The sequence below is a fragment of the Nomascus leucogenys genome, chromosome 7b (genome assembly GCF_006542625.1).
Source record: "Nomascus leucogenys isolate Asia chromosome 7b, Asia_NLE_v1, whole genome shotgun sequence".
Lineage (NCBI taxonomy): Eukaryota > Metazoa > Chordata > Mammalia > Primates > Hylobatidae > Nomascus > Nomascus leucogenys.
This window is the reverse complement of record NC_044387.1, coordinates 63277871-63301973: the sequence shown is the minus strand read 5'-3', so window position 1 is coordinate 63301973 and position 24103 is coordinate 63277871. Positions and strand designations below refer to the sequence as shown.

The following is a 24103-nucleotide window of genomic DNA, read 5'->3' as shown; positions in this document are numbered from 1 at the left end:
AGGCCTCTTGGTGCTAGAAAGAAGGGGTTTGTTTTGAAATTAAAGGGGCTCTTCTATTTTGTATTCCTCCACACATGCATCATTATTAGCTATTCATGGGTCTTTGAATCATTGCTTGCCGATATGATTCAAATGCAGATAAGTAACAATGAAGATATTTTCTATATACTACTGCCACAAGTGCCTGCCAGAAGAGCTGAAGCCATCCATAAACAATTTTATTCATAGAGCTTTCATTAGTAATTACAATTCTGTTATTATCACTCAGTTTGTTTATAAATTTTTTCCAGAGAATTGAGTTTCCTCATGTTTTAAGTTAGAATGCTTTTTCTGAATGCTTTTTATTTCATAGGCTGTGTTGCCCTTTAATATTTACAGTGTAAAAAAAAGTGTAAATACTGGAATATTTATTATTTAACACTAAATTTATTTAAATAATTATTAATCCACAAGTATCCTTGTGACTAGTTGAGCATTATTATCCTCATAGATGAATGTAATTATATTTAGAGGAAATTTATATACTCACTTTAATTATCTGTCAGTATTAAACTGCTTTCTATAAATATTTGGAAACAACTCAAGGCTACCCAATGATTATTCCTCTAAAAACCTGCATATCTAGCTTGATCCTGACTCTAGGAAAAAGTAGAGGAATGATGATAAAAAAGCTCTAATTTGTAAATGGCTCCTAATTGCTTATCCTTCCACACTTGACCTCCTGCCGTCTGTTCTCCACACATCAGGGTAATATTTTTAATGCATGAAAAATATCACATCAGTGTTTGGCTTAAAACCCAGCTAGAGTTTCCCATTGTAATTGTAACATAAACCCTATGTTCCCAGAGACCTGCCTTTCTTCCACCCAACCTTTAACTTCTTTCCCTGTTTTTCTCTTTGGTTTTTCAGCCACTTTGGCCTCAGGGCCTTCGCACTTGATGTTGCATTGGCCTAAAATACTATTCTCCCTTAGTTTCTCTGAGCTGGCTCCTCTGAGTTATGCAGGTCTCAATCAAAGTTACCTGCTCAGGGAAACCCACCTCATCACTGTAGGTAAAGCACTCCCACCTTGTTACACTGTATTTTATTACCCTATTTTAATATTTTACTTTCTTTACACATCTTGATATTTTCCATGTCTTCCTGATGCTAGAATGTCGTTCATAAAGTGATTATTGCTTGTTCATGACCATATCTCTTGTACTTAAAAGGACAGATCAGCACATGCAAAGGCATGGAGGGAGGTGAGAGCAAGGAAAGTTCAGGGAGTCTTAGTGGTTCAGGCTGGCTGGATTATTGGGTGTCCGTGGTAATCATCACATCCACCTCTGAAAGAGACTCTGGAAAGAAGCTGTCTTAAAAAGAGTAAGATTAATGTAATATTGAGACCCACCATGGCTGTGTTTCGCAAACTTTTGGTTTTAGGACCCTTTTACATTCTTAAAAATTATCAAGAATCCCAAAGAGCTTATGTTTATACAGTTATATTAACTATGAATATTTTCCACATAAGAAATTAAAACTCCAAAATTTTAAAAATATTTATGAATTCGTTTAAAATGGCAAATAATAAACTCATTATATGTTAAATAACACATGCTTTTGAAAATTTTGTTTTGGAAAACCAAAAAAATATATACTGAGACAGTGACACTGTTTTACATTTTTGTAAATCTCCTTAATGTCTGATCAACAGGAGAGACCTGCATTGTTGTGTCTGCTTCTCTGTATTCAATCTTTTGTGATATCTCAGTCTTTTAGCATATGGAAAACTCCACTGTACACTGGTGAAGGAATTAGAGTGAAAAAGGAAAATACCATTTGAATATTATTGTGAATATAGTTTTGACCTTGCAGATCTGATTGGATCACACTTGAGAATAATGGTTGACTTATGGTTTGAAATGCAGGAAATCGATCTCTCAGCTGCCATCCGCAAGGACTTAAGGTTTCAGTATGTAGTTAGTTTCTTGTAGTAAAGAAGCCCTCAACATAATGAAATTTTGTTCTTAATTTTGTCAATCTTTTGAAGCTTGAAATACTTTTTTTTCTATTGAAATGCTGTACATTTCCTTATTTTCTTCCTCAGAAGAGTTCATGACATCGAATTCAATACCTCTGCTCTTTTAAAACAACACTGAGTTAGTCATGCAGTGGGCCACAGACACTGCAAAACAGTGTTTCTTAGAGAAAAGCATGGTTCTAGTGCCTGTTTAGAATGCCACTATCACAATTCCCTCTGTTTCAGGAAAACTGGGATCTTTGCTTTAACTTCCCTCCACAGTCTGTGTAGTAGACTTTTGCTGTGACTTCAGCCCTGAGTTTAGGCAATATAGGAGAGGGTTAAAAGCATTGGTTTTGGAATACAGCAGAATTCAAGTTGAAATATTCCCTCCTCCACTTACTAGCCACATAACCTGGGAGGAAAGTTAACTTCTCTTTGAGTATTATTATTTATTTTACAGGTTGAAAGTTAAAAGTTGAGCCTCAGTTTTCTCACAGGGTTGTTTTGAGAATTAAGTAGAGCGGTGAAAGAGAATGTTGAGTGATTAGAATGGCCCAGTTAAAGGAGTGTAAACAACTAGGGCCCTGGAATCAGCAGTTTTTAAAACTTCTGAGGCGGGCGGATCACGAGGTCAGGAGATCGAGACCACGGTGAAATCCCGTCTCTACTAAAAATACAAAAAATTAGCCGGGCGTGGTGGCGGGCACCTGTAGTCCCAGCTACTCGGAGAGGCTGAGGCAGGAGAATGGCGTGAACCCGGGAGGCGGAGCTTGCAGTGAGCCGAGATTGCGCCACTGCACTCCAGCCTGGGCGACACAGCGAGACTCTGTCTCAAAAAAAAAAAAAAAAAAATTTCTTCAGGTGATTCTAAAGTGCAGCCCATGTTGAGAACCGTTGATTAAACTATTAGATGCTTTGGTATAATTCTATAGAGAAAGAAACTATTGTGACAGTAGAATAGATCTACTGCAGTTATCCCAGTTTTGCCTGGACACAAACAGGACTCTTCGTTGGAGACCTACCTTGAAAGCCCCTCCACTCCATGCCCATATACTTTCTTTTTTTTTTTCAATTCATGTAAATACATACTTTGTAGGCTGATTATGTAAACCAATTAATATTTATGGGGGGTTTGGTGATCTTCTTTTGACTACAGTTATCAAAGTCCAGGTTGTCAATGATCTGGACTACATAAGCCATGTCATGATAGTTTTGTTTTAAAGCTACTTAGAAATTATTTAGCCTTAAATTGTTGGGACTAATGACTTTCAGTGAGCAACAGATTAATAGACATGTGCTTTTGTTCATATTACTGTTTTCTGTCTAATGGCTCGTTCATTAACTCATGACTGTAGTCTTAATTGGGGGCTGTTAATACCTAACGATGGTGTTTTTGAGTCTGGTAGTGTGACAAATTGTGTCTGTTTCTATTCCCTGAGGCTAATAGATATTTGCTTTTTAAAACTCTAATTAAGCAGCCCTAGGGAAGACAAAGTCACCATCAGTCTGGCTCTGAAGAGGCACACAGCCACGGAAGGGGTACAGATTTTGAAAGGAGACTGTTTAATGTCTGATCTGCAACTTGCTAACGAAGTGGCCCTGGGCAAATTATCCCAGTTTCCTGAAACCCAGTTTTCTCATCTGTAAAATGGGCAAAGCAATAATAATGCAACACAGAAGTATAATGAAATAATTCAAGTAAAAAAATTGACATGACCTGAAATAATTAACCCAAAGGTTAAACATAGTTATTATTTCCTTGCTTCCATTATTCTTATATATCAACTATAAGTTTTACAGTATTTCTAGGGCAGAAAGTTTCTAGGGTAGCCTATTGCCATCCAGGTCTAATGCTGAGGATAATGGATCGGCCATAATGATTCTCCACTTTTTAGAATGATGGTACAATTATTTTTGCTTATTGAAATGGTAGGGAAAGAGAGGAAATGGGTGGAGGCAGTGGTGGAAGTTTGGCCTGATAACAACTGTTAGTAGAATACATGAGCTTTGAATTGAGCTCTATGTGTGTTTCATATGTTAATAATATCCTCATGTGAGGCTTTGGGAGTCAGCAGGAATGGAGTTCTCAGCTTATAAAAAACAGTTGTTTAGCAAGTTATCAGCTATTATCTTTAGTGCCTATAAAAGACATTTTTAGATTGTGGCTTTCCAGTGCGAAGAGCTCCTTTATTTCTATTTGTAAAATATGTAGACATCCCTTACCACTTAAAGGAAAACTGTTGTCTGTCCTACTTTGTACAGCTTTTTAGAGGTTTCTCCTTCTTGCTTTAGTTAAGTCCACAGGACCGGACTTGGCTCGTAACACATAGTGCAGGAAAACTGATGCGGTCTGTACAATGGTAGTGTCCCAGCCTACTGTTCATTTCAGGAAGAACCAGAAATAAGTAGTATGGAGGACAGAATCTCTTATTCTTAGAAAAGCTGTAAGGAGACCTCTTTGACTTCCATGAAAACAAAACCTCTTATCTAGCATCTCTTATTTTCAGCAGAACCTGTATCTTTCAGTGATTCTCTGATAAAGGAAGGTGATGTCTACAGATATTGTTGCCATTCAGTATTCTTTCACCTGCTTGTAATAGATCTCTGTAATAGTCAGAAAGGGAAGTGGAATAAAATGTGGGTAATGGCGGGGATACTCAGAGTTATATGACTCTGGAGCCACATTTGCAGTCACTATTAACCTAAAGAACTACATGAGTCCTGTATGACTGGTAGAATTTAGTATAATGGCACATTCATATAGAGAAATTAGAAGTTTTAAAGAGCCACCAATTAAACATAAAGAGACCCATGTGACTAGGAGCTGTGGTGTGAACATCACTGCTTTAGAGAAATGGAAAACATCTAAGGTTAGAGCATCCAAACTAAAAGAGTGCTTTTATTTGTCTTAACTAGTATTTCTTTTTGGCATGGAAGCCTATAGAATGGACTTGTATACATAATTTGGTAGAGTGTGCTTTGACATTTGAAAGATGATCACATTTAGTGAGTAAAACCCAAGATAGCATATCCCACTCATCAATTATTGTTTATCCAAGTTGATTAATTGGGATTGTGTTTAGACTTCAGGGTAAGCTCTAGTCTTACCAAAGGAACCACCTGTCATTATGCATTTGTAACCAGTTTGTCAAAGATGTAACTCAACAGACAGACCAATATTTAAATGGCATTTTTTTCCTCTCCAGTTACATATAAACATACTCTGTTGAATATCATTTTTCATCCCTTGACCGCATGTTTGGAAGATTTCTTAGCTTACCAATAACGTTTCTGGATATTAAGGAGTTCGGTTTGGGTAGGATGTTGTAGGTGGGACAAGCACTGCTCTTTCTGGCAGCACCTAGAAAAGAAGCTAGGCTGATTGCAAAAATCACATGTTTGAAAGCACCATTAAGCTATAAGAGCAAAAATAACTAGAGAGACCAAATTTCCAGAGCAAGGAGGACCTTTCAACACTGAGCTATCAGGAACCATGATTTATTTGCTGACTCTGAGAGTGGGCTGAGGAGTAGGCCTTTGCCTAGACAGAGAGCTGCTGCTTGGAGAAAGAGAAATCAGCAAAGCTTTCAGCAGTTGTGTTGGATGAAGTGAGAAATGGAGACTTCAGGGGCCTCAAGTAAGTGGCCATTTTTTTCTCAGGAGAGACTTGGTGAGTTCTGACACTTTGCAGAAGGCTGAAGAACCAGGTCAAAGGCTTCCAAAAAGCAGAGTGAAAGTCCCCATAGTTTCACAGTGCTTGGGAAACTAGAGAGAGAAACTGACAACAGGCAAGAGATGCCCTAGGGGGAGTGCTGAGTTGACACTGAGAAACTAAAAAGCCGTTTTTCACCTGGAGGTATTCACAGAGTCTCCCTGTGGCTAGAAGTCTGAATATCAAGGTTTTGCCAAACAGAAGGTGGCAACTGGCAGGCATAACACTCAGCAGAGATTCAGGTTTTCATGCATAGTTGGAATGACAGTTTTGGAGTCCAAAGGAGATTTAAACTCATGGCTGGTCTCCCTCTAAAGACTTGTCAGATGCTGAGGCTGTGTCAGGTATAATGTTAAAGAAGTATAGTGGAATGTCTTAACAATATCCACTTTTTCAGGGCTGAGCAGCAAAGGCCAGTCAGGCTGTTGGTTGAAAACACAGAGGGTCATACCAAATAACACAGGTAGACTTAGAATCTTAGTTGGCTAGGGCTACGCATAAGAAATACCATAGACTGGGTAGCTTAAGCAACAAAAATTTATTTTCTCACAGGTCTGGAGTCTGCAAATCCAAGATCAAGGTGCTGGCAAGGTTGGCTTCTCCAAAGCCTCTCTCCTTAGCTTGTAGACAGCGGCCCTCTTGCTGCTTCTTTGCATGGTCTTTCCTCTGGGCGTGAGCTTTTCTGGTATCTCCTCTTTTTCTTACAAAGACACCAGTTACATTGGATTAGCACCCTATCCTATGGATCTCCTTTTAAATTAATCACTTCTGTAAAGGCCCTATCTCAAATAATTACGTTCTGAGCTACTTGGGAGTAAGGGCTTTAATATATGAATATTGGAGAAACACAATTCAGCCAGTGACACTGAATTGTACCAACAATTCCAGCCCAGCTCTGTCCCAGATCAATCTCTGACTTGATTGAAGAGTGAGTCCCTACCCCTCACCTTACCTGCCATTTGCCTCACATAAAAAGGGGGCACCTGTCTGCTGGAAGGTATCATCCGGAGCTTTTACAGTGGCTCGACATTTGAAAAAAAAAAAAAAAAGATTGGTCAGGCGCTGTGGCTCACGCCTGTAATCCCAGCACTTTGGGAGGCCGAGGTGGGCAGATCACAAGGTCAGGAGATTGAGACCATCCTGGCTAACATGGCGAAACCCTGTCTCTACTAAAAATACAAAAAATTAGCCGGGCGTGGTGGCGGGCACCTGTAGTCCCAGCTACTGGGGAGGCTGAGGCAGGAGAATGGCATGAACCCGGGAGGCGGAGCTTGCGGTGAGCCAAGATCGTGCCACTGCACTCCAGCCTGGGTGACAGAGCGAGACTCCCTCTCAAAAAAAAAAAAAAAAAAAAAAAAACTTCATAATCGGAATAATGAACCTCATTTCTATTTCAGGCATGTTTAAGCGCAATGAAGACTTGTTCTCATTATTACCCATTTCACTCATGAGCATTCTTCCAAACCAGAGCTTCTCAAACATTAATGTACACATAAATGAATTGGGAATCTTACCAAAATGAGCACTATGATGTACGTGTCTGTGGTAAGCCTGAGATACTGCATTTCTAACAGACTTCTAGAGAATGGTCTGGAGACCACCCTCCTGACCAGCTGTTGACCAGCAGGTGATGAGTATGCACACTAAAATTTAAGGAACCTTTCCTAAAAATGTCTAAGGGCCTTCTAGCTCTGATAACCTGTTAACTTTTTTTGTGTGTCCTTTTCAAAGGGAACCATATTTGATGGCTTGAACATGGCAAAATATGTTTTAAGACTCCTCATAGGACTTAGAGTTAGTTTGTGAGGCTCATTCTTACCAAAAAGTAATCTCATTTATTTTATAGCAATAGTTATTTACTTTAACTTTGGCTGCACATTAGAATCAGGTGGAGTATTTGCCTTAAAAATACTGATGCTTGGGTCCTTCCTTTGGACATTCTGATTTAATTATTCTGGGGTGTGACCTGTGAATCGGCATTTAAAACAAACACAAAACCAAAAACATGTTACAGGCGATTCTACTGTGTTGTCAAGATTAACAACAACTGTTTTAGGGTAGCACATTTTAAAACATATTTTTACTAAAATAGTAGTGGGCTTGCTTTGGCCCACTCACCTTAGTTACAAAGCCTGTTTCTGGTAAAAAAAAAATCAGCATATGGTAATAATAGCCCACTTTCAAAAGAATTAATATTTACCCATTGTTAATATTTGAAGGAATATTTCTCAGAATTTTTTCAATCCATTGAAGCTGGGTAGTTGTCACTTCTTATAGACTAGAAATGTGATTCCATTTTGCCAGTCCTCTCCAATTCCTATTGTCTCAAACACCCAGCCCACTCGTTTCATTAATTTTACCTACCTGGAGCCTGTGGGCATGTGAGTTTGTAATACTACGTTTACGATACTGATTTGTGAGATAGTAAGCTAGAAATTCCAAATGTTGAAGAAGAAATGTTAAATGTACTTCCCCGGAATATTTCGGATATAATTTTCATATTGCCTAGTTTTTTTTTTTTTAGATTAACTGAGAGATTCCTTCCATCTCTAAGATTCTGTGCCCTAAATCATTTAGGTTTGTACATGCATCATTTTCTCCATGCAAGATTAAAATTAAACAACTAGAAAACCATTATCTAAGACTAGCTGATAGATTTTAGAAAACTGAAGATTCTTAGCAATTATTATTAGATGTTTGACTCTTACCATGCCATTGTTATTGCATATCGACGAAATATACCTTGTCTTCTTAATCTCTTACTCTCTGAGATTGCCAGTGCTTGTAATAGTGGCTGAATCATAATATGTGCTTGATATATGTTTGCTGGCCTTAAAATAGTAAATGAAGATTTAATGTTAGCTATTTTGCTTTATTTTCTCATAACCATATACTAAATAAATCCAAAATTTCATTAGAACAAATCTGGAGGCATTACATTACCCAACTTCAAACTATACTATAAGGCTATGGCCACCAAAACAGCATGGTACTGGTATAAAAATAGGCACATAGACCAATGGAACAGAATAGAGAACCCAGAAATAAAGTCAAACACTTACAGCCAACTGATCTTCAACAAAGCAAGCAAAAGTAGGGAAACATAAAGTAGGGAAAGGACACTCTATTCAACAAATGGTGCTGGGACAATTGGCAAGTCACATGTAAAAGAATGAAACTGAATCCTTATCTTTGACCTCATACACAAATTGACTCAAGATGGATCTAAGACTTAAATCTAAGACCTGAAATCATAAAAATTCTAGAAGATAACATTAGAAAAACCCTTCTAGACATTGACTTAGGCAAATAATTCATGACCAAGAACCCAAAAGCAAATGCAACAAAAACAAAGATAAATAGATGGGATTTAATTAAACTAAAGAGCTTCTTCACAGCAAAACAAATAATCAGCAGAGCAAGTAGACAACTCACAGGTTGGGAGGAAATCTTTGCAAACTATGCATCTGACAAAGGGATAATATTTAGAATTTACAAGGAACTGAAGTCAGCAAGAAAAAAAAACAAATAATTCCATCAAAAAGTGGGCTAAGGACATAAACAAACAATTCTCAAAAGAAATATAAATGGCCAACAAGCCTATGATAAAATGCTCAACATCACTAATTATCAGGAAAATGCAAATCCAAACTACAATGTGATATCACCTTACTCCTTCAGGAATGGCCACAATTAAAAAATAAAAAAAAAAAAATAGACGTTGGTGTGGATGTGGTGAAAAGAGAACACTTTTACACTGCTGGTGAGAATGTAAACTAGTACAACCACTATGGAAAACAGTGCAGAGATTCCTTGACAAACTAAAAGTTGATCTACCATTTGATCCAGCAATCCCACTACTGGGTATCTACTCAGAGGAAAAGGAGTCATATGAAAAAGACACTTGCACAGGCATGTTTATAGCAGCACAATTCATAATTGCAAAAATATAGAACCAGCCCAAATGCCCATCAATCAATGAGTAGATAAAGAAAATGTGGTCAGCCATAAAAAGAAATCAAATAATGGCATTCACAGCAACATGGGTGGAGGTGCAGACCATTATTCTAAGCGAAGTAACTCAGGAATGGAAAACCAAATGTAGTATTTCTCACTTGTAAATGGGAGCTAAGCTATGAGGACACAAAGGCATAAGAAAGATAAGTAGATTTTGGGGACTTGGGGAAGGGTGGGAGTGGGGTGAGGGATTAAAGGCTACACATCGGACACACTGTACACTGCTCAGGTAATGAATGTGCCAAAATCTCAGCAATCACCACTAAAGAAATTATCCATGTAACCAAACACCACATGTTCTTCCAAAACCTATTAAAATGAAAAAGAACGGAGCGTCTAAATTATTCTGACTGTCAAAACAAATGTAAACATCCAAATTTTAGTGTATTAGCACAATGGAAGTTTATTTCTTGATTATTATGGTAGGTGGAATTCTAAGATCATTCCCAAAATTACCACTCCATGGTGTAGCATCCCTGCATAATCCTCAATACTGTGATATGATAGCATTTACTCTCATGATTAGGTCATATTATATAGCCTAGTTGAAAGAGAGATCATCTGAGGAGAGCCTGACCTAATCAGGTAATCCTTTAAAAGAGAGTGAGTTCTTCCTAAAAGCAGAAGTTAGAGAAGATTTGACGCCACGGAGATTCTCTATTGCTGAATTTAATGGAGGAGGGAGCATGGCAAGGGCTGCTAGTGTGTGGCCCCAGGAGTTTAGAGCATCCTCCTGTGAATAGCCATCAAGAAAATGAGGACCACAGTTCAAGAGTTGCAAGAAACTAAATTCTGAGAACAGCCTGAGGGAGCTTTGAAGCACATCTTTCTCCAGTGAAGCCTCTAAATGAGGACACAGCCAGCTGACACCTTGATTTCAGCCTCGTGAGATTCGAGTGGAGAATCCAGCCATATCATGCCTGGACTTCTAACCTACAGAGCCGTGAACAAATAAATGGATGTGGTTTTAAGCAGCTAAGTTTGTGGTAATTTGTTACACACCAGTAGAAAACTAACACAATTATTTAACAGTCTACTACCAGTAGTGATGGTTGGCAGATGGCTTTCTTTCATGTGGTCATTTTGGGACTCAGGTGCAGCTCAGCCACCATGTAAAGACTGGTATCCTCTATGTATGGCCATTGGAAGAAGAATGAGACAGTGGAGAGAGTGTACTATATTCACTTTTGCAAAATCCAGCAAACATCATTTGCATGTACATTTCATTGGTGAGAACTAGCTGCATGGCTGCACCTGGGATCAACGGTTCCTAGGATATGGAATCCTGGTTGAGCAGCTTCATTCCAGAATATTCATACTGTGAAGCGGGGCAAAACATTTCTGTTGTAGTCAAATTTTAATGTTTAATTATTAAGACACTTACGTGTCTCCTTCCAAGTAGAACAAGTAAATGTGATGATATATTCTAATTTGAGATACATGGAGAATTAGAGTAACACTTTTTTTTTTCTTTTAAAGAAATGAGACCCATTCATTATCAGAGACATTTCCAGGTGTGACAGTTTTCTAGGAAGAGCATCTGGGCTGTATCCCTGCTGAGAGGTGTTCCTCCACTATAACCAATGCCTTTCCCTCTGCCTGCCAGCTGAGACTGTCCAGAGGGAGGATGCTTCTCCCTCACCTACCAATGAGCAGATGCACTTGCATGAGGTCCAGGTGCTGCCAGCCTAGTGTGCAGACTCAGGACAGCATGGCCTTTTCCTTCTCTGGGTCTGGATCTCCAACAGACTCCTAGCATTTCAGGCAGCCCCATTGCCTGATTTTCAGCTACTCACCTACAAAAAATGGAGCAGTCCTCACTCTCCTCCCACACTCAGGACAGCAATGCCCATGCTCATTGTGACAAGGTTGACTAGTCTGAGGAGTATGTCTTGCATAAATATGAGCATTAAAGTCCTGTGTTCAGCTGCTGTATTGGTAGCTGAAGCAGCCTCTCGTTGGGAACAATTAAGATTTGTGAAGTAGTCTATTGGAATTCCATGAAAGAGTGAGAATAACCCACTGTATGCTACCTGGTTTTGTTTTTAAGATAAATTTAGTTTAATTTTGAACTTCTGGGATTGATATAGAAGGAAATTTGTTTTAGATGAACCTTAGAAAATATTCAAGATGGAATAGGAAACATGATTTTCTACATGATCACTACCATTAATTGGTCTGCCTTGCTTTATTTGACATCATAAAAGTCTAGACAAAAGGAAGCTGTAAGAATGTTTTAAATTTGTAGTCAGGATGAAATTCTTATGTTCCAAGAAGGGACAGGGAGGGGAATAGTGAAGAAAAATAGAGAGAAGAACTGCTGATAAGACCAAAAAAGGGAAAATGAATTCCTAAGGAAGGCTTGAAATTCTCAGGAGGCATGACATTGTCGGTGAACCAGAATATTCCAAATGCTACAGTGACAGCGGTTGCTTCATCCCTTCCTCACCAAGAGGTCTCATCTAAATCTGTTCAGGCCTTAGTATTTTTTAGTGACATATTCCTCTTTCTCTCTCTTCCTCCCTGTCTCACGGTCCTCCTCCCTTCCTCTGCCTTCCACTCCTTCTGTCTTTCCTCCCCTCTTTCCTCTTCATTTTCTCTCTTCCCCCCTCCATTTCTTTCTCACACACTTTGTTCTTCTCTCTCTGGGTCAGGTACTGTTTGCAGTGCTGAAAAGGATAGAATACAACAACCTCTAGGGTCTGTTCACCCCATGTTAAATAACTGACACAAAAGCTGAAAGGCAACTGGCATGAAGCGGTTCAATAATTTTCCCAAGTTGACTCGGGAAGAGTTGGGATGTGTCAAGGGCTCTGATCATGCCACTCCACTATTCAATGCCTTCCCTGATATCCTATTGCCTGGAATATTTCAGTGGAATAAAACTCCACTTCTATAACATGGGAGACAGCCCTCTACAGTAAATGGCCCCAATTCCCCAAACATATGTAACTCTTGCCGTTTCCTGCAGGGCCCCAATAGCATCAACAGAATACTTACTATTTCCTGAACACAACTGAGCTCTGGTTTATGTTTGTTTGTTCATTTTTGTTTTTGCATCTTGATGATTACACTTATTGGAAGAGTTGGAGGAAAAAGTGCCATTTAGCTTAAGAAGTCCTGAGTTATCTGCAAATCAATTCATTTCCGGAGTGGAAAAATCCTCAGAATTATTTCTTAATATCAAAATGTATGCAGGTTTCTCTTTCAAATGCTTTGTACTTTTAAAGAGGCAATTGTACAAAGTCTCCTATTTTCCATACAGGACAAATTCTTTGTGTCAGCCAACTTTCAGTAGAGGGACAACCAGGACAACACCATCTCCCTGGATAATGAGCATTGGAATACTCAGTTTCATTGATTTACATATCCCTTCATATGTTTATTCATCAATTTCTATAGTAGCCACAGTTTCTTCTACATCTCCCAACATCATATTTAAATGTTGATCAGAAGCATGTAATCTGTCATGAAGCCGTCAGTCATTTCCCATTTTCATGTAAATTTGCTCATCTAGTCTGAGCCTGATAAGATCCAGGGGCTCCTCTGTGGTTTTGGTAGTTTGTTGCTGGCCCACACAATCTGCCATGTTTCAAATCCTGCACCCTTCCCCCTGAACTCTTACAACTCTATGACAGACGCTTGTTACATAAAACTCTGCTTGTTTTATCATATCCTTCCTTGCCTAAAACTCCTACTCATCCTTCAAAACCCAGACCACCTCTTTTGTGAAGCCTTTCCTGAAACTCACAGGATAAAATATTCTTCATTCTAAATGCCCATAGGAAAATGCCCATATTTCTATTATAGCACTTTTTGCATTGTGCTAAATTATTCACACATGTGTCTCACTCACTAGCCTCTGAAGTCTCAGCAAGAAACACTGGGGCATTATTCACTGGCAAATCCAGTGCTTGCTACCTAGCTTGTGTTCACTGCAATGGAGGGTATATTTTACATAAGAAAAGCATCACTGATATAACCTATGTACCATAACGTCAGCAATAGGATAAAGAATATTGTCAAAAATTTTCTACCTTTGTCCAATATTAAAACACATTCTTTTGTATTAATATTTATGACCCAAATCAAATACTTTATACAACTCTATGTATATTGACCCTCTTACCAATTTCTGACTTTTTCTTTTTATTTGTAAATTTAAGTGTATATCTTTGGAAAATGTTATTTGGCTGTCAATTTTTAAAAAATTTAATGTATATAATAATATACATATGTACATTATATGGTGCATGTTGTGAGTATTCGTTATATGTATAGCACTTTATACTAATATGTATATATGTAGTATAATAAACTATACATATACATACAGAGTTCGAGGGAGAGACCATATTTATACATACTATATATAATCCATGCACACACACTACATTGTCCACCACCACTATTTGTATATAGTTTCCTTGTCCTTTGAGACCAGCTGATGACTTTCAGATAATGAGACTGAATGGTAATGTGGGCAAAAAATGTTAATGCAGCTACCAAACTGCTAATGCTCTTAGCCAGCAAGTGCTCTGTCATGCAGTCCTGAGATGAAGAGTTGAGTGTGTTCTACAAATTGTGTTTACTCCATTGGGATCTCTCATGTCATTTATTTTGTGCTTGGGTGAACAATTTTGAGTTATAATGACTGACAAATTGTGCAAGCGATAGTGCTGGATCTGTCATAAAGAAACAAAAAGCATTAAGCTAGAAGTTCACATGCACGTTTTATTATAGCTTGCTGCTTTTTTCAAGGAACTGGCAACTGTGTTCAAGATTAGCAGGCCATGAGGAGCTGATTCAAGTCTTTTAATATTATTAGGGGTATTAGAAGCATCCCTTCAATCTGGGAGGATTGACTTGGTATGGTCAGGTATGTCAAGACTTAAGGGATTTGAAGAGAAGTATGCATAAAGGGATTTTGTTAAAATGATCCCTTAAAATGTTGATCCTTTAAGTGTTTTAGGCTGTTGCTCCCTGATTCTTCCCCTCCAATCTTCTTTCTCTCCAAGTAGACAGGATGTGCTTGTATATTGCTTTATATTCATTTAACTTGTTTAACTCATCTTTATTTCAAATTAAGACATACTAGATATAAGTTTCTTGTTTTTTCTTACATTCCCTATCTTTTTCTGAAGCAAGAAAGGTAATCACAATTTTTTTTTATTTGAAATGTGTTTTCTTAAGAGAACCATAGAGTCAGTAGCTATACATTGGAAGCAGAATATCTGGGGGCATGGAGGAGCACCAAGAGTTTGAAAGGGTTCCCAGGTGATTCTAATGTACAGCCAGGATTGAAAATCACCACTCAGTTGAAGATACATGTCTCTTGATTATATAAGGAGTTAGTGTTTCAGCTAGAACACCTTTTTGGAAAGCTTGCCCAGATAACCGGTTCTTTTACATTATTCCCCCTCCCACAATTGAGAATTACTTTTCCAGTAAATTCAGATGATGGTATCTGTTAATTTGGCCCAGTATTCACAAGTGGGAAAGATATCCTATAAGAATCATGAGTGTGGGCGCTCATTCAGAGAATAATTTTTTAATTAAAAGAATTGACAGAATTGTACATACTTATGAGGCACATAATGACATTGCAATACATGTAATGTATTGTGATCAGATCATGGTAATTAGCATATCCATAATTTCAAACATTTATCATTTCTTTGTGTTGGGAACACTCATTGCGCATGCATGGAATTGCTTTCTCTATACCAGCTCTTTCCTTTCCCTGAATGTTGAATGAAGATTGCCTTTTTAGAAGATTAAAGAGATCTGCCTAAGTTCCGGATATATCTGTATTAGATAAAGAGATGGTGTGAGGATCCAGGCAGCTCTGTCCAGGAAGTTCAGGAACTGTAACAGCACAGCGTCATTGCACTGCCACAGGTGTTGCACACAGGTGAATTCATTAATGATTAACCACAGAGTCTGAATTGACGCGAGATGAAGGAAATTGAAACCCAGCACCTGTGCGAGGCTTCTGCACGTTTCTACTCCAAAGTCTTACAGAAAATGTTTTTCTCCACAGGTTCGAACCAGTGTCCTACCAGAACATAAGGATCCCCCACCAGAAGTTGGGGTAAGTGTTTCTTATGTTTCCAGAAGGCACACATATCACTTCTAAATTAATCATTTGGATTTTCTCTGGCCTCCTGCTTGGTGACTGACAAATAAAATTGAATTACACAAACAGGGTGTGGCTCTTCCAGGAGGCACTATCACATATTTGCTGAATTGCATGGAATTCATTATTTTGTTGTTTCCTGAAAATCATCCTCAAGTGAATGCATATCTAGTTCAGCTGGCTAGAGATGAGCCTAGACTTTGCCCTGCAGGTAGTTGAACTGTGATTCAGAGCCAAGATACCTGGACCAACAGGAGGCGAGGGAAATCACAGATGTGATCTCTACTGCTTCAGGAAGGAGGAAGAGAACCAGCCATAGGATTGTGGTATTTTCTGTTTCCTGCCACTTAAACACTGTAATGAAGGTCAAAAGAGAGGCAGCCACCACTGTTCAGTCCAATGTTGGAAAATCCTGCTGAGGTTTTCTTGCTGCACTGAACTATTGCCTCTTTAGCATTCAGAATTTAGAAGAACAAGAAGGTACTGGGTGCTTTCTGCTTAGACAAGGCTAGAGTAGGTGGTGGCAGCTCCTAAAAGATATAGCCCCACAGGCTGAATCCCTGTGATCTGTGTGTTCAGAGAGGAGGAAAAAGACCAGAAGTTAATTAGGTCTAAGAAGCCCTGGGGCTGAGCCAACTGGAAGAGCTATTTGAAATACCCTGAAATCCTACAGGTACTTGACAACCTTCTTCCAGTCAGTGTGCAGGGCACTGTACTAGGTACCATTAATTTTCTCATTGAACACAGCCACTTGCTCAAACCTGCCAAGGAAGGACTCCAAAAATATGCACCAAGGTTTGACTCGACTGAGCAGAATGTCAGTTATCTCTGCAGCTGTTAGTGAAGAAGCAGAGGGAAAAGGGCGATGTCTTGCTTTCTCATGCCTAACACAAGCCTCTCATCTCTTCCTCGGGACTGGCTGAGTAACTGCTTTGAGTTGAGGGAATCCTTGCAGTTTTTCTGCCTGTCCCTTCAACCTCTTGTGCCACTCACTTCCATCACCAATCTCTGTGCTGACTACACAAACCTTCATTTAGTTCCTCCAGTGTGTCCAGAAAGTTCTCCCCAGCCTCAGGCCTCCACAGACACAGGCAGATGGCCCTCTGTCAGCCTGGGCTGCTGCACTTCATGGGGAGAGGGCTCCCTTCCACAGCTCAGGGACCAGCTCACATGTTTCCACTACTACCACCCTGGGGCCCTGCTTCCAACTGGACCCTCCATCCTAAATGCATGCTCTCATCACACCCATGGCACTGCTTCATAAAATGTGAGACTTTTTAAACTATTAATATGGGTAATACATTATTCTATCAAGGTGTTCCATTTATTTATCAAGGTTCAAGGAAGCTTAGCTGGTTTAACTTTTTTCTCCTGTGTTCACTGCCTGCCCCGACCCCACTCCATCACTGCTCTTGTGTTGAATCCCCCTTGCTTGAAGCTTTAATGATATTTTGGCCCAATCGTGTAGATTTCTCCAAATTTTTTACTCTCACTCATGTTCTTGGGAATCCATCTTAATTATTTCAAACCTTGAGTCTCTTTTCTGATTTTATTTTCTTCTACCTCCTCCCACCATTTTCCCCTACAGGCTAGACTTTCTGTGACTCTGGTAACGTGCAGTGGGGAGGAAGCCTAATGTGAGACCCACACATGTCCTGCCCTTTCTTCTTTTGATTCCTCAGTTGTGGCAGCAAAGAGGAAGGAGTAGGGAGACAGAGGTTTATTCTGGGCTTGCCCCTGGTGAAGGTGAGGTTTTCTTACTGCTAGACTTGATGCTTCTCAGGCAATGCCTGCCTCTTAGAGTCCTCTATGTGGCAGATACTGATTTGCTGGCTCTCTGATGGGCACAGGTATAGATATTTCTGGGGACCTTGTCAGGTTCTCCCCATAGCATAATTGCCTACCATGGGGGACCTGGCTCTGGGCCCACTTCCTCCACTGCCCACCCCCATTCCACAACCTCTTGTTGTGAGATCTGCCATTCAAGCACATGGCTCCAGGTCAGCCACTTTCTGTGCTGTCCAAATACATGAAACTCACATGTACTTGCCATCCCACATGGAAGAAATGCAGGCTGTTCCATTGTGTGGTTTCCTCTTTCGGCTCAGCCATCTCTCTGCTGATCCTTTCTACGAGCCAGCAGCTTCAGGCACTGGATCATATTCAATGATTCTCAAAGGAGAGACAATCAGTTCCCAGTGGAGGTAAACGTGGTTTAGACACCTCTAGGCTTTATAAGTGATTTTTGGCACCAGACCCTCTTGGCTTCAGCTTTGGGGATAAAGATATTTTCCTGGGGGATGATTAAGAGAGAAATTAGCCACATCTCTGAAATCAGACACCTTCCTAAATGCTGACCTCTCCTCTCTTCTAGCCCTAGCTTTATATTAACTGGGTATATTGTGGCTACTTATAGACCAGCGTCTCTATACTGGCTCTCATCAAGCATGTTAATGAGATTGCTGGCCTCAAACACTGAAGGTTCTTTGAACATACAATGGGGTACATTTATTACATTATGTCTTCATCTTTGAAAAAACTCGGCTGTAATTCCTGGACTAAAAGAGAAATCTCAATTGGTATCCTGTGACATGCCTATTTTTGCAATTAGAAATGTACCCTAAGGCAAGTAACGTGACAAACTGGCTTAAAACTAATTAATGGGTTTTTTTTTCTTATGTTATAGAAGTCTTGGGAAAATTGTCCAGGGCTTCAGCTACTCAAAAGTGACTTGAAGCAACCAGACTCTATCCATCTTCCTGGTCCTTCTTTCTTAGAGAATTGTACAGACTGGCCATGGTACCCCAGGTAGCACATTCTGGGTTGAGTGAAAAATAAAGGGCAAAAAGCTCAGCTGGCCTATTCCTTCAATTCTGGAAAACAATAACTTCCTGGGAAATTTCATTTTGTATACTGTCACTTACATAGTATTGGGAAGACCTAAGTCCTTAACTAGAAGAGAATCTGGGTACAATTCTCATTTAAACAAAATTGAGATGCTATTAGCAATGAAGAATGGGCAGAAAGTGTGTTAGAAAGGCAATTAGTCATGTCTCCACACTCTTGCTAGATGTACTCCATGAGAGCAAAGTCTCTATTTCTAATATTCCTGGCTTTGTGCTTGGAAGCTAGCAAATCTATGATCTATGTATTGAATAAATAAAAAAGCATACCATGATTTTATTTTGCCAACCATTTTATGTATTGTTAGAACCACCGGAAATAAATGGGTGGGGGAGTCTAGAAATGACTATAATAATACCGTAAAAAATCTAACAACTTTTGTGACCCATCAGAACTCAAAATGGCCAGTAAGATTTCAGAAGTAAATTTCAAGCACAGTAAGAATAAGTCTAAAGAGGAACAATTTAGCATGCATTGACTTCCTAACACCCTCAGATTACATGTTATTTTGGAGAGAGAAGTTAACATATGTTGACTACCTGTGAAGTACCACTTGTTAATACACATCCTATCAGCGAATCCTCAAAATATTTCCTTGGACACCGCAAAACAGGTCGGAGAGTTTAAGCTCTTGGCCAAGGACATAGAGCCAGTAATGGCTGTGTCATTACAACATACAAGGGCTTTACTCTTCAAGTACTCTAATTTTTTTTAAAGGAGTTTAGATTTTTTATTGTAATCTTTCAAATATGTTAGGTGTGTTTCTGTGCATTCTCAAACAGAATTTAGTGGGTGCACCCAAATATTTTCTTGATGACTTAGTCAAGCAAATACTAATATGTGCTCTTAGACCTTTTGAGGTATATTCACAAGTAAAGATACAATTCTGTAATAAATGACTTTACCTTAAAGTGCTTTTTAATGTTTCCTTTGGGCTATTCATCAACTTTTAATAGACTTCTTCCCAATTATTTTTTCTTTTTGATGTATTTTTCAATGTTAATAGTTCACTTAGTCTTTTTCTCTTCCTATGGGGTAGGAAATAAATAATATAATCATACCTGTTATGGTTTACAGAAGAAAAAAGTACCTGGGCTATGAAAAGGCCTGCCTGTAAGTTATGTTTAAGAGATGTTGTATATCAGTCTTATGATACAAACTTCAACTTTTCAAAGACCTTTTAAAACTTATACCATAGTTCCTGTGTGTTGTTTTATGATGATAGGTCAAAATATTATTGATATATTCATTTAACCTCTAAACCAGCAGTGTTCAATGGATATAATGCATGTCACAAAATGCATACCATATATGTAATTTTAAATTTTCAAGCAGCTGTGTTTTTAAAAAGTAGAAAGAAACGGGCTGAATTAATTTTAATATATCTTATTTTAACCTAGTATATACAAAATATTATTCCAAAGTTTAATCAATACAATAAATTATATATTCATATTTCTTTTTTCATACTAAGCATTCTAAATTCAGTGTGTATTTTATACTGAGTGTACATCTCAACTTGGAGTAGCCACATTTTACATGCTAAAGCCAGTGGCTACCCATCGGATAGCACAGCTCTGGAGAGTACTTGAATAAATTTGAGGAGCTCCATGAAAATTGTAATATAGAAAAAAACCTGTGCTTTGAATATAGGCTTTGTGAGAAGAACATGAATGATGGAGGTTTGGCCAGCTGTGGCCATATGTATGGTGGTGTACCTTCTCTGACCCCCTTAAAGGTGACTGGGGAGCCACAAAGGACCTGCTGCATGGAGATGTCAAATCCTAGTGAACAGTCTGGATATCTGTGACTTGTTCAGAGTGGCTGCAGGGGCTGGTGGGATACACTATTCATGTGGACACTCCCTGTAGAGAGAGGCCAGGGATTCTGACAGATGCACCACTTTTTTTCACCTTGTTTGATAGTACTCTCCAGCCAGGTGAGAGTGATTGAAATCATGCAGCAAACAATTTAATGATTATCTGCTTTGGGGTTCTTGCACCAGAATAACTGAGTGTTGCGTTTTCATGAGCAGGCAAGAAAGGTTAGAGCTGCATGTTGTGCAAGCAGAGAGTCTGTCAGAAGGAAAGGGAATTGCCACCTGTCCTAGAAATGAGGCGCAGCATGATGGGGATGAAAGAATGCTGGACAGAGAAGCAAAAAACCTGAGTTCTAACTTGCCTTCTAAAGATTAACTAGTTCTGTGACAGGTGTAAGCCAGTTTACTCTTAGAGGCCCCGGTTCCTTTATCTACAGACTATCAGGGCCTTAATCCTTAAGGTTCTTTAAACATCCTATGTAATCTAATACTACTTACAGCTATAAGGGGTCATAGGTAACATTTTCTCAACAATAATATTCATAACTATATAGTACCTTTTGGCCTTTGTATCTTTTTTCATCTTTTTTTCTAAAATTTCTTCTAAGTTACATTTCCCCCCAAATCTAATATTTATTTTTAAAGATATATTTTTCTTTTTGTAATGCAGGCATTTCTCAGACTTTTTAAAAAAATACGTTGCCTTTTCCCAAAAGTGTTTAAGCTGCACATTAGATACTTTTAAGGCATCTGACTTCTGGTTGTATGATCTTAATCACTATGCAAAGTTCTATTTATGGGAGATGTTTTATTTTCCTGGCTAGATGCTTTCTTTGCCTGGATTACTTTAATTTTCTCATAGCAATAACTATGAGAAAGGTAAGTTATCATATGCATTTTTTTTTCAGCAACTAAGGCCTAGAGTAGTGGAGCAACTTGTTCAAGACCGCAGACTTCATAAGAGAGAAGACAGGGAAATAAGAAGTGACAATGCTTAGCAGTAGATGGTGAGCCTGGGGGCTGGAAGAAGTAATTTAATTGTCCAGATTTTCATTTTTGGACAGAATAACTGATTTAGAGCCACACTTCAGACCTCTGAGCTCCAACTCGAGTGAAGCTTTCCCTTTTTTGTCTTTATTTTCCCCTGACAGAAACAGCACCAAAGGAGATTCAGAAAACACTGTCCCTTGAATTATATTTAAAATATTAAAAAAATAGATAAATTATCTTAAATTATATGATTATAATGACAGTGATAGCAAAGATACAATAGCTCTATATTAAATTATTCTTTTACATTAGCATCATGTGCTATAGAGAAGACTCTTTTCTCATTCATTCTTTTACAATGTGTTCAGCAAGTATTCACATAGATTAAAGATTTATTTTCTAACTTAGGGGGTGGGAGAATCCTTCTTTTATTTATACTGAGGTGAAGAAAACAAAAAACCAGCTCGAAAGTAAATGTATAGGCAATCCCATTGTTTGTTGTTGCAGTATAAAACAATTGTCTTCACATTTTTTGATTTTATTAATGTAGTTTATACAACATGCAGTCCTGATATACAGTTATTTTTAGGATTAAAAAAAGGATAGCATTGGTACCCAAATAATACCTCCTCTTGTTTGACAAGTTTACAAAATGTAATGGTATGATGCCATCGTTATCCAGATTGATTTTTAACAGATTTTATTATTTGTGAGCATTTTCATTATCCTTTGAGATCAAGCAAGTGGCTGACAGTTGTAATGGATAAACCTGACTCATGGGCATTGTTCTTGGCACACTGTATGCACTCACAGTGCAGCCCTCTGTTCCAGACACTGGGCTCAGCTAGGAGATGGACAAGCCAAGGTTCTGCTTCCACAGGAGCTCCTGGTCTGGTGAACAGGAGAAACATTCAATGGCTTGCGGTCATAAATTTTACTTGCAGCTGTGCCTTATGGTGAGTCCATAGTTTATGTCTGAAAATAGCAATTCCACCTGTCTCTAGCTGCTACATTCCACTGTGGGGTGTTTGCTACTTTTATTGCCAGAAAGACTGCAATAATCTCATGACATGTGTAGCCAGCTTTATCAATTCTAAAACCATCCATACCTCCAAAATCTTAAAAGGCAAATAGAAAATAATTTGCAATTTTGGAGTTTCATAAAATTTATGATTGCTTAAAAGTTTTCTTTGAGTGTGAATAATGAGTGGGAATTTAATTTAAAAGCTATCATTATCAGTGAAAGAGAAAGTGAGATCGACATCTCTTTAAAATACAAAATGCTAAAAAATTCACTACAGCAGTATACGATCTGCATACTATAAAATTGTTTTGATTTTCCACATTTCAGTGAACAGTAGTTTATAAATATCTGCAAAAGTAGCTTTTCTCCTATATGTAATAGAATCACTTACTTCAAGGCTAGTGTCTATGCCATTTGTTCATTCATTCATTCATTGTCAGTAAATATGTACCAGATACCTACTGTGTGCTATGCAGCGGGGGGTTATCAGCAAACAAAAGAAAGCTCTTTGTAGAGCTTCAATTCTCAATTATTTTTTGGAGAGGTGCAAAATAAATATATAATATGTCAGGTGATCGTAATTGTCAATAGAGAAAAATAAAACAGGAATAGAGAATAGTGGAGTGTGTATGTGGGAGGGGAGTGTGCTTTCGTATAGGGATGTCTTAGAAAGCATCTCTGATGAGGTGACATAAATACCTTTATTCAGGAGGATCTCTCCGAGTCTCTCTCTGCCCCTGGCTGAAAAGTCACCCTAATTTCTGCATGCTTTGCTGATACAGCTCACAAACTTCCTTCTTTATCTTGATTCACTCTACTTCATCATTCATGGACCTATCATCAGAGCTTGTTTCCACAAATCTATTTTTTGCCTAATGTTCCTCACCTAATAATTTGGTCTCAGATTTTGCAGGCTTTGGTGACTTTGTGTGTAAACCAGCTCTTTGAATTTTAAGTCAATTAATTGGGTTTGTCATTAGCAATATATGGGTATCTCCTTCAGAACCGAGTTGCCTTGCCTTGCCTCGCCTCGCCTCGCCTCGCCTCGCCTCGCCTCGCCTCGCCTCGCCTCGCCTCTCCTCTCCTCTCCTCTCATCTCCTCTCCTCTCTTTTCCTTTCGTTTTTCAGAAATGAGGTCTCATCTGTCTCCTGGGCTGGAGTGCAGTGATGCAATCTTAGCTCACTGCAGCCTTGAACTCCTGGCCTCAAGCAATCCTCCTGCCTCAGCCTCCAGGGTCACTGGGATTATAGGCATGACAGGTGTGAGCCACCATGACCAGGGTGTTTTACCAAATGTATGGTTTTAAGCCTTTTAGGACCAGCTCATCTAAGTTAAAGATTTTAAAAGAGGGAGAAAAATTCCGACTTCAAGCTTTTCTTTCCTCTGCCTAGCAATCTCTGAGTGTGTATAAAATAATTTCCTATTTACCTCTAAAAAGATGCCATTACTCTCAAATTCTTTATCCAGCCTCTCATTCTAGTGCAGCTCGGCA

The 24103-nt window shown here is 38.8% G+C and overlaps 1 protein-coding gene and 1 pseudogene across 5 annotated transcripts in view; one reads left to right on the top strand and one right to left on the bottom strand.

Moving 5' to 3' along the window:
• INPP4B (inositol polyphosphate-4-phosphatase type II B) overlaps positions 1-24103 on the top strand; it is an 837221-nt gene that overhangs the window by 526683 nt on the left and 286435 nt on the right. For all 5 annotated transcript variants that reach the window (XM_003257752.4, XM_030816186.1, XM_030816183.1 and 2 more), the window contains exon 8: positions 15778-15828. In XM_003257752.4, coding sequence (XP_003257800.1) covers positions 15778-15828 — 51 coding nt within the window. The remainder of the gene's footprint in view (positions 1-15777; positions 15829-24103) is intronic.
• LOC105740104 lies at positions 13015-13323 on the bottom strand (annotated as a pseudogene).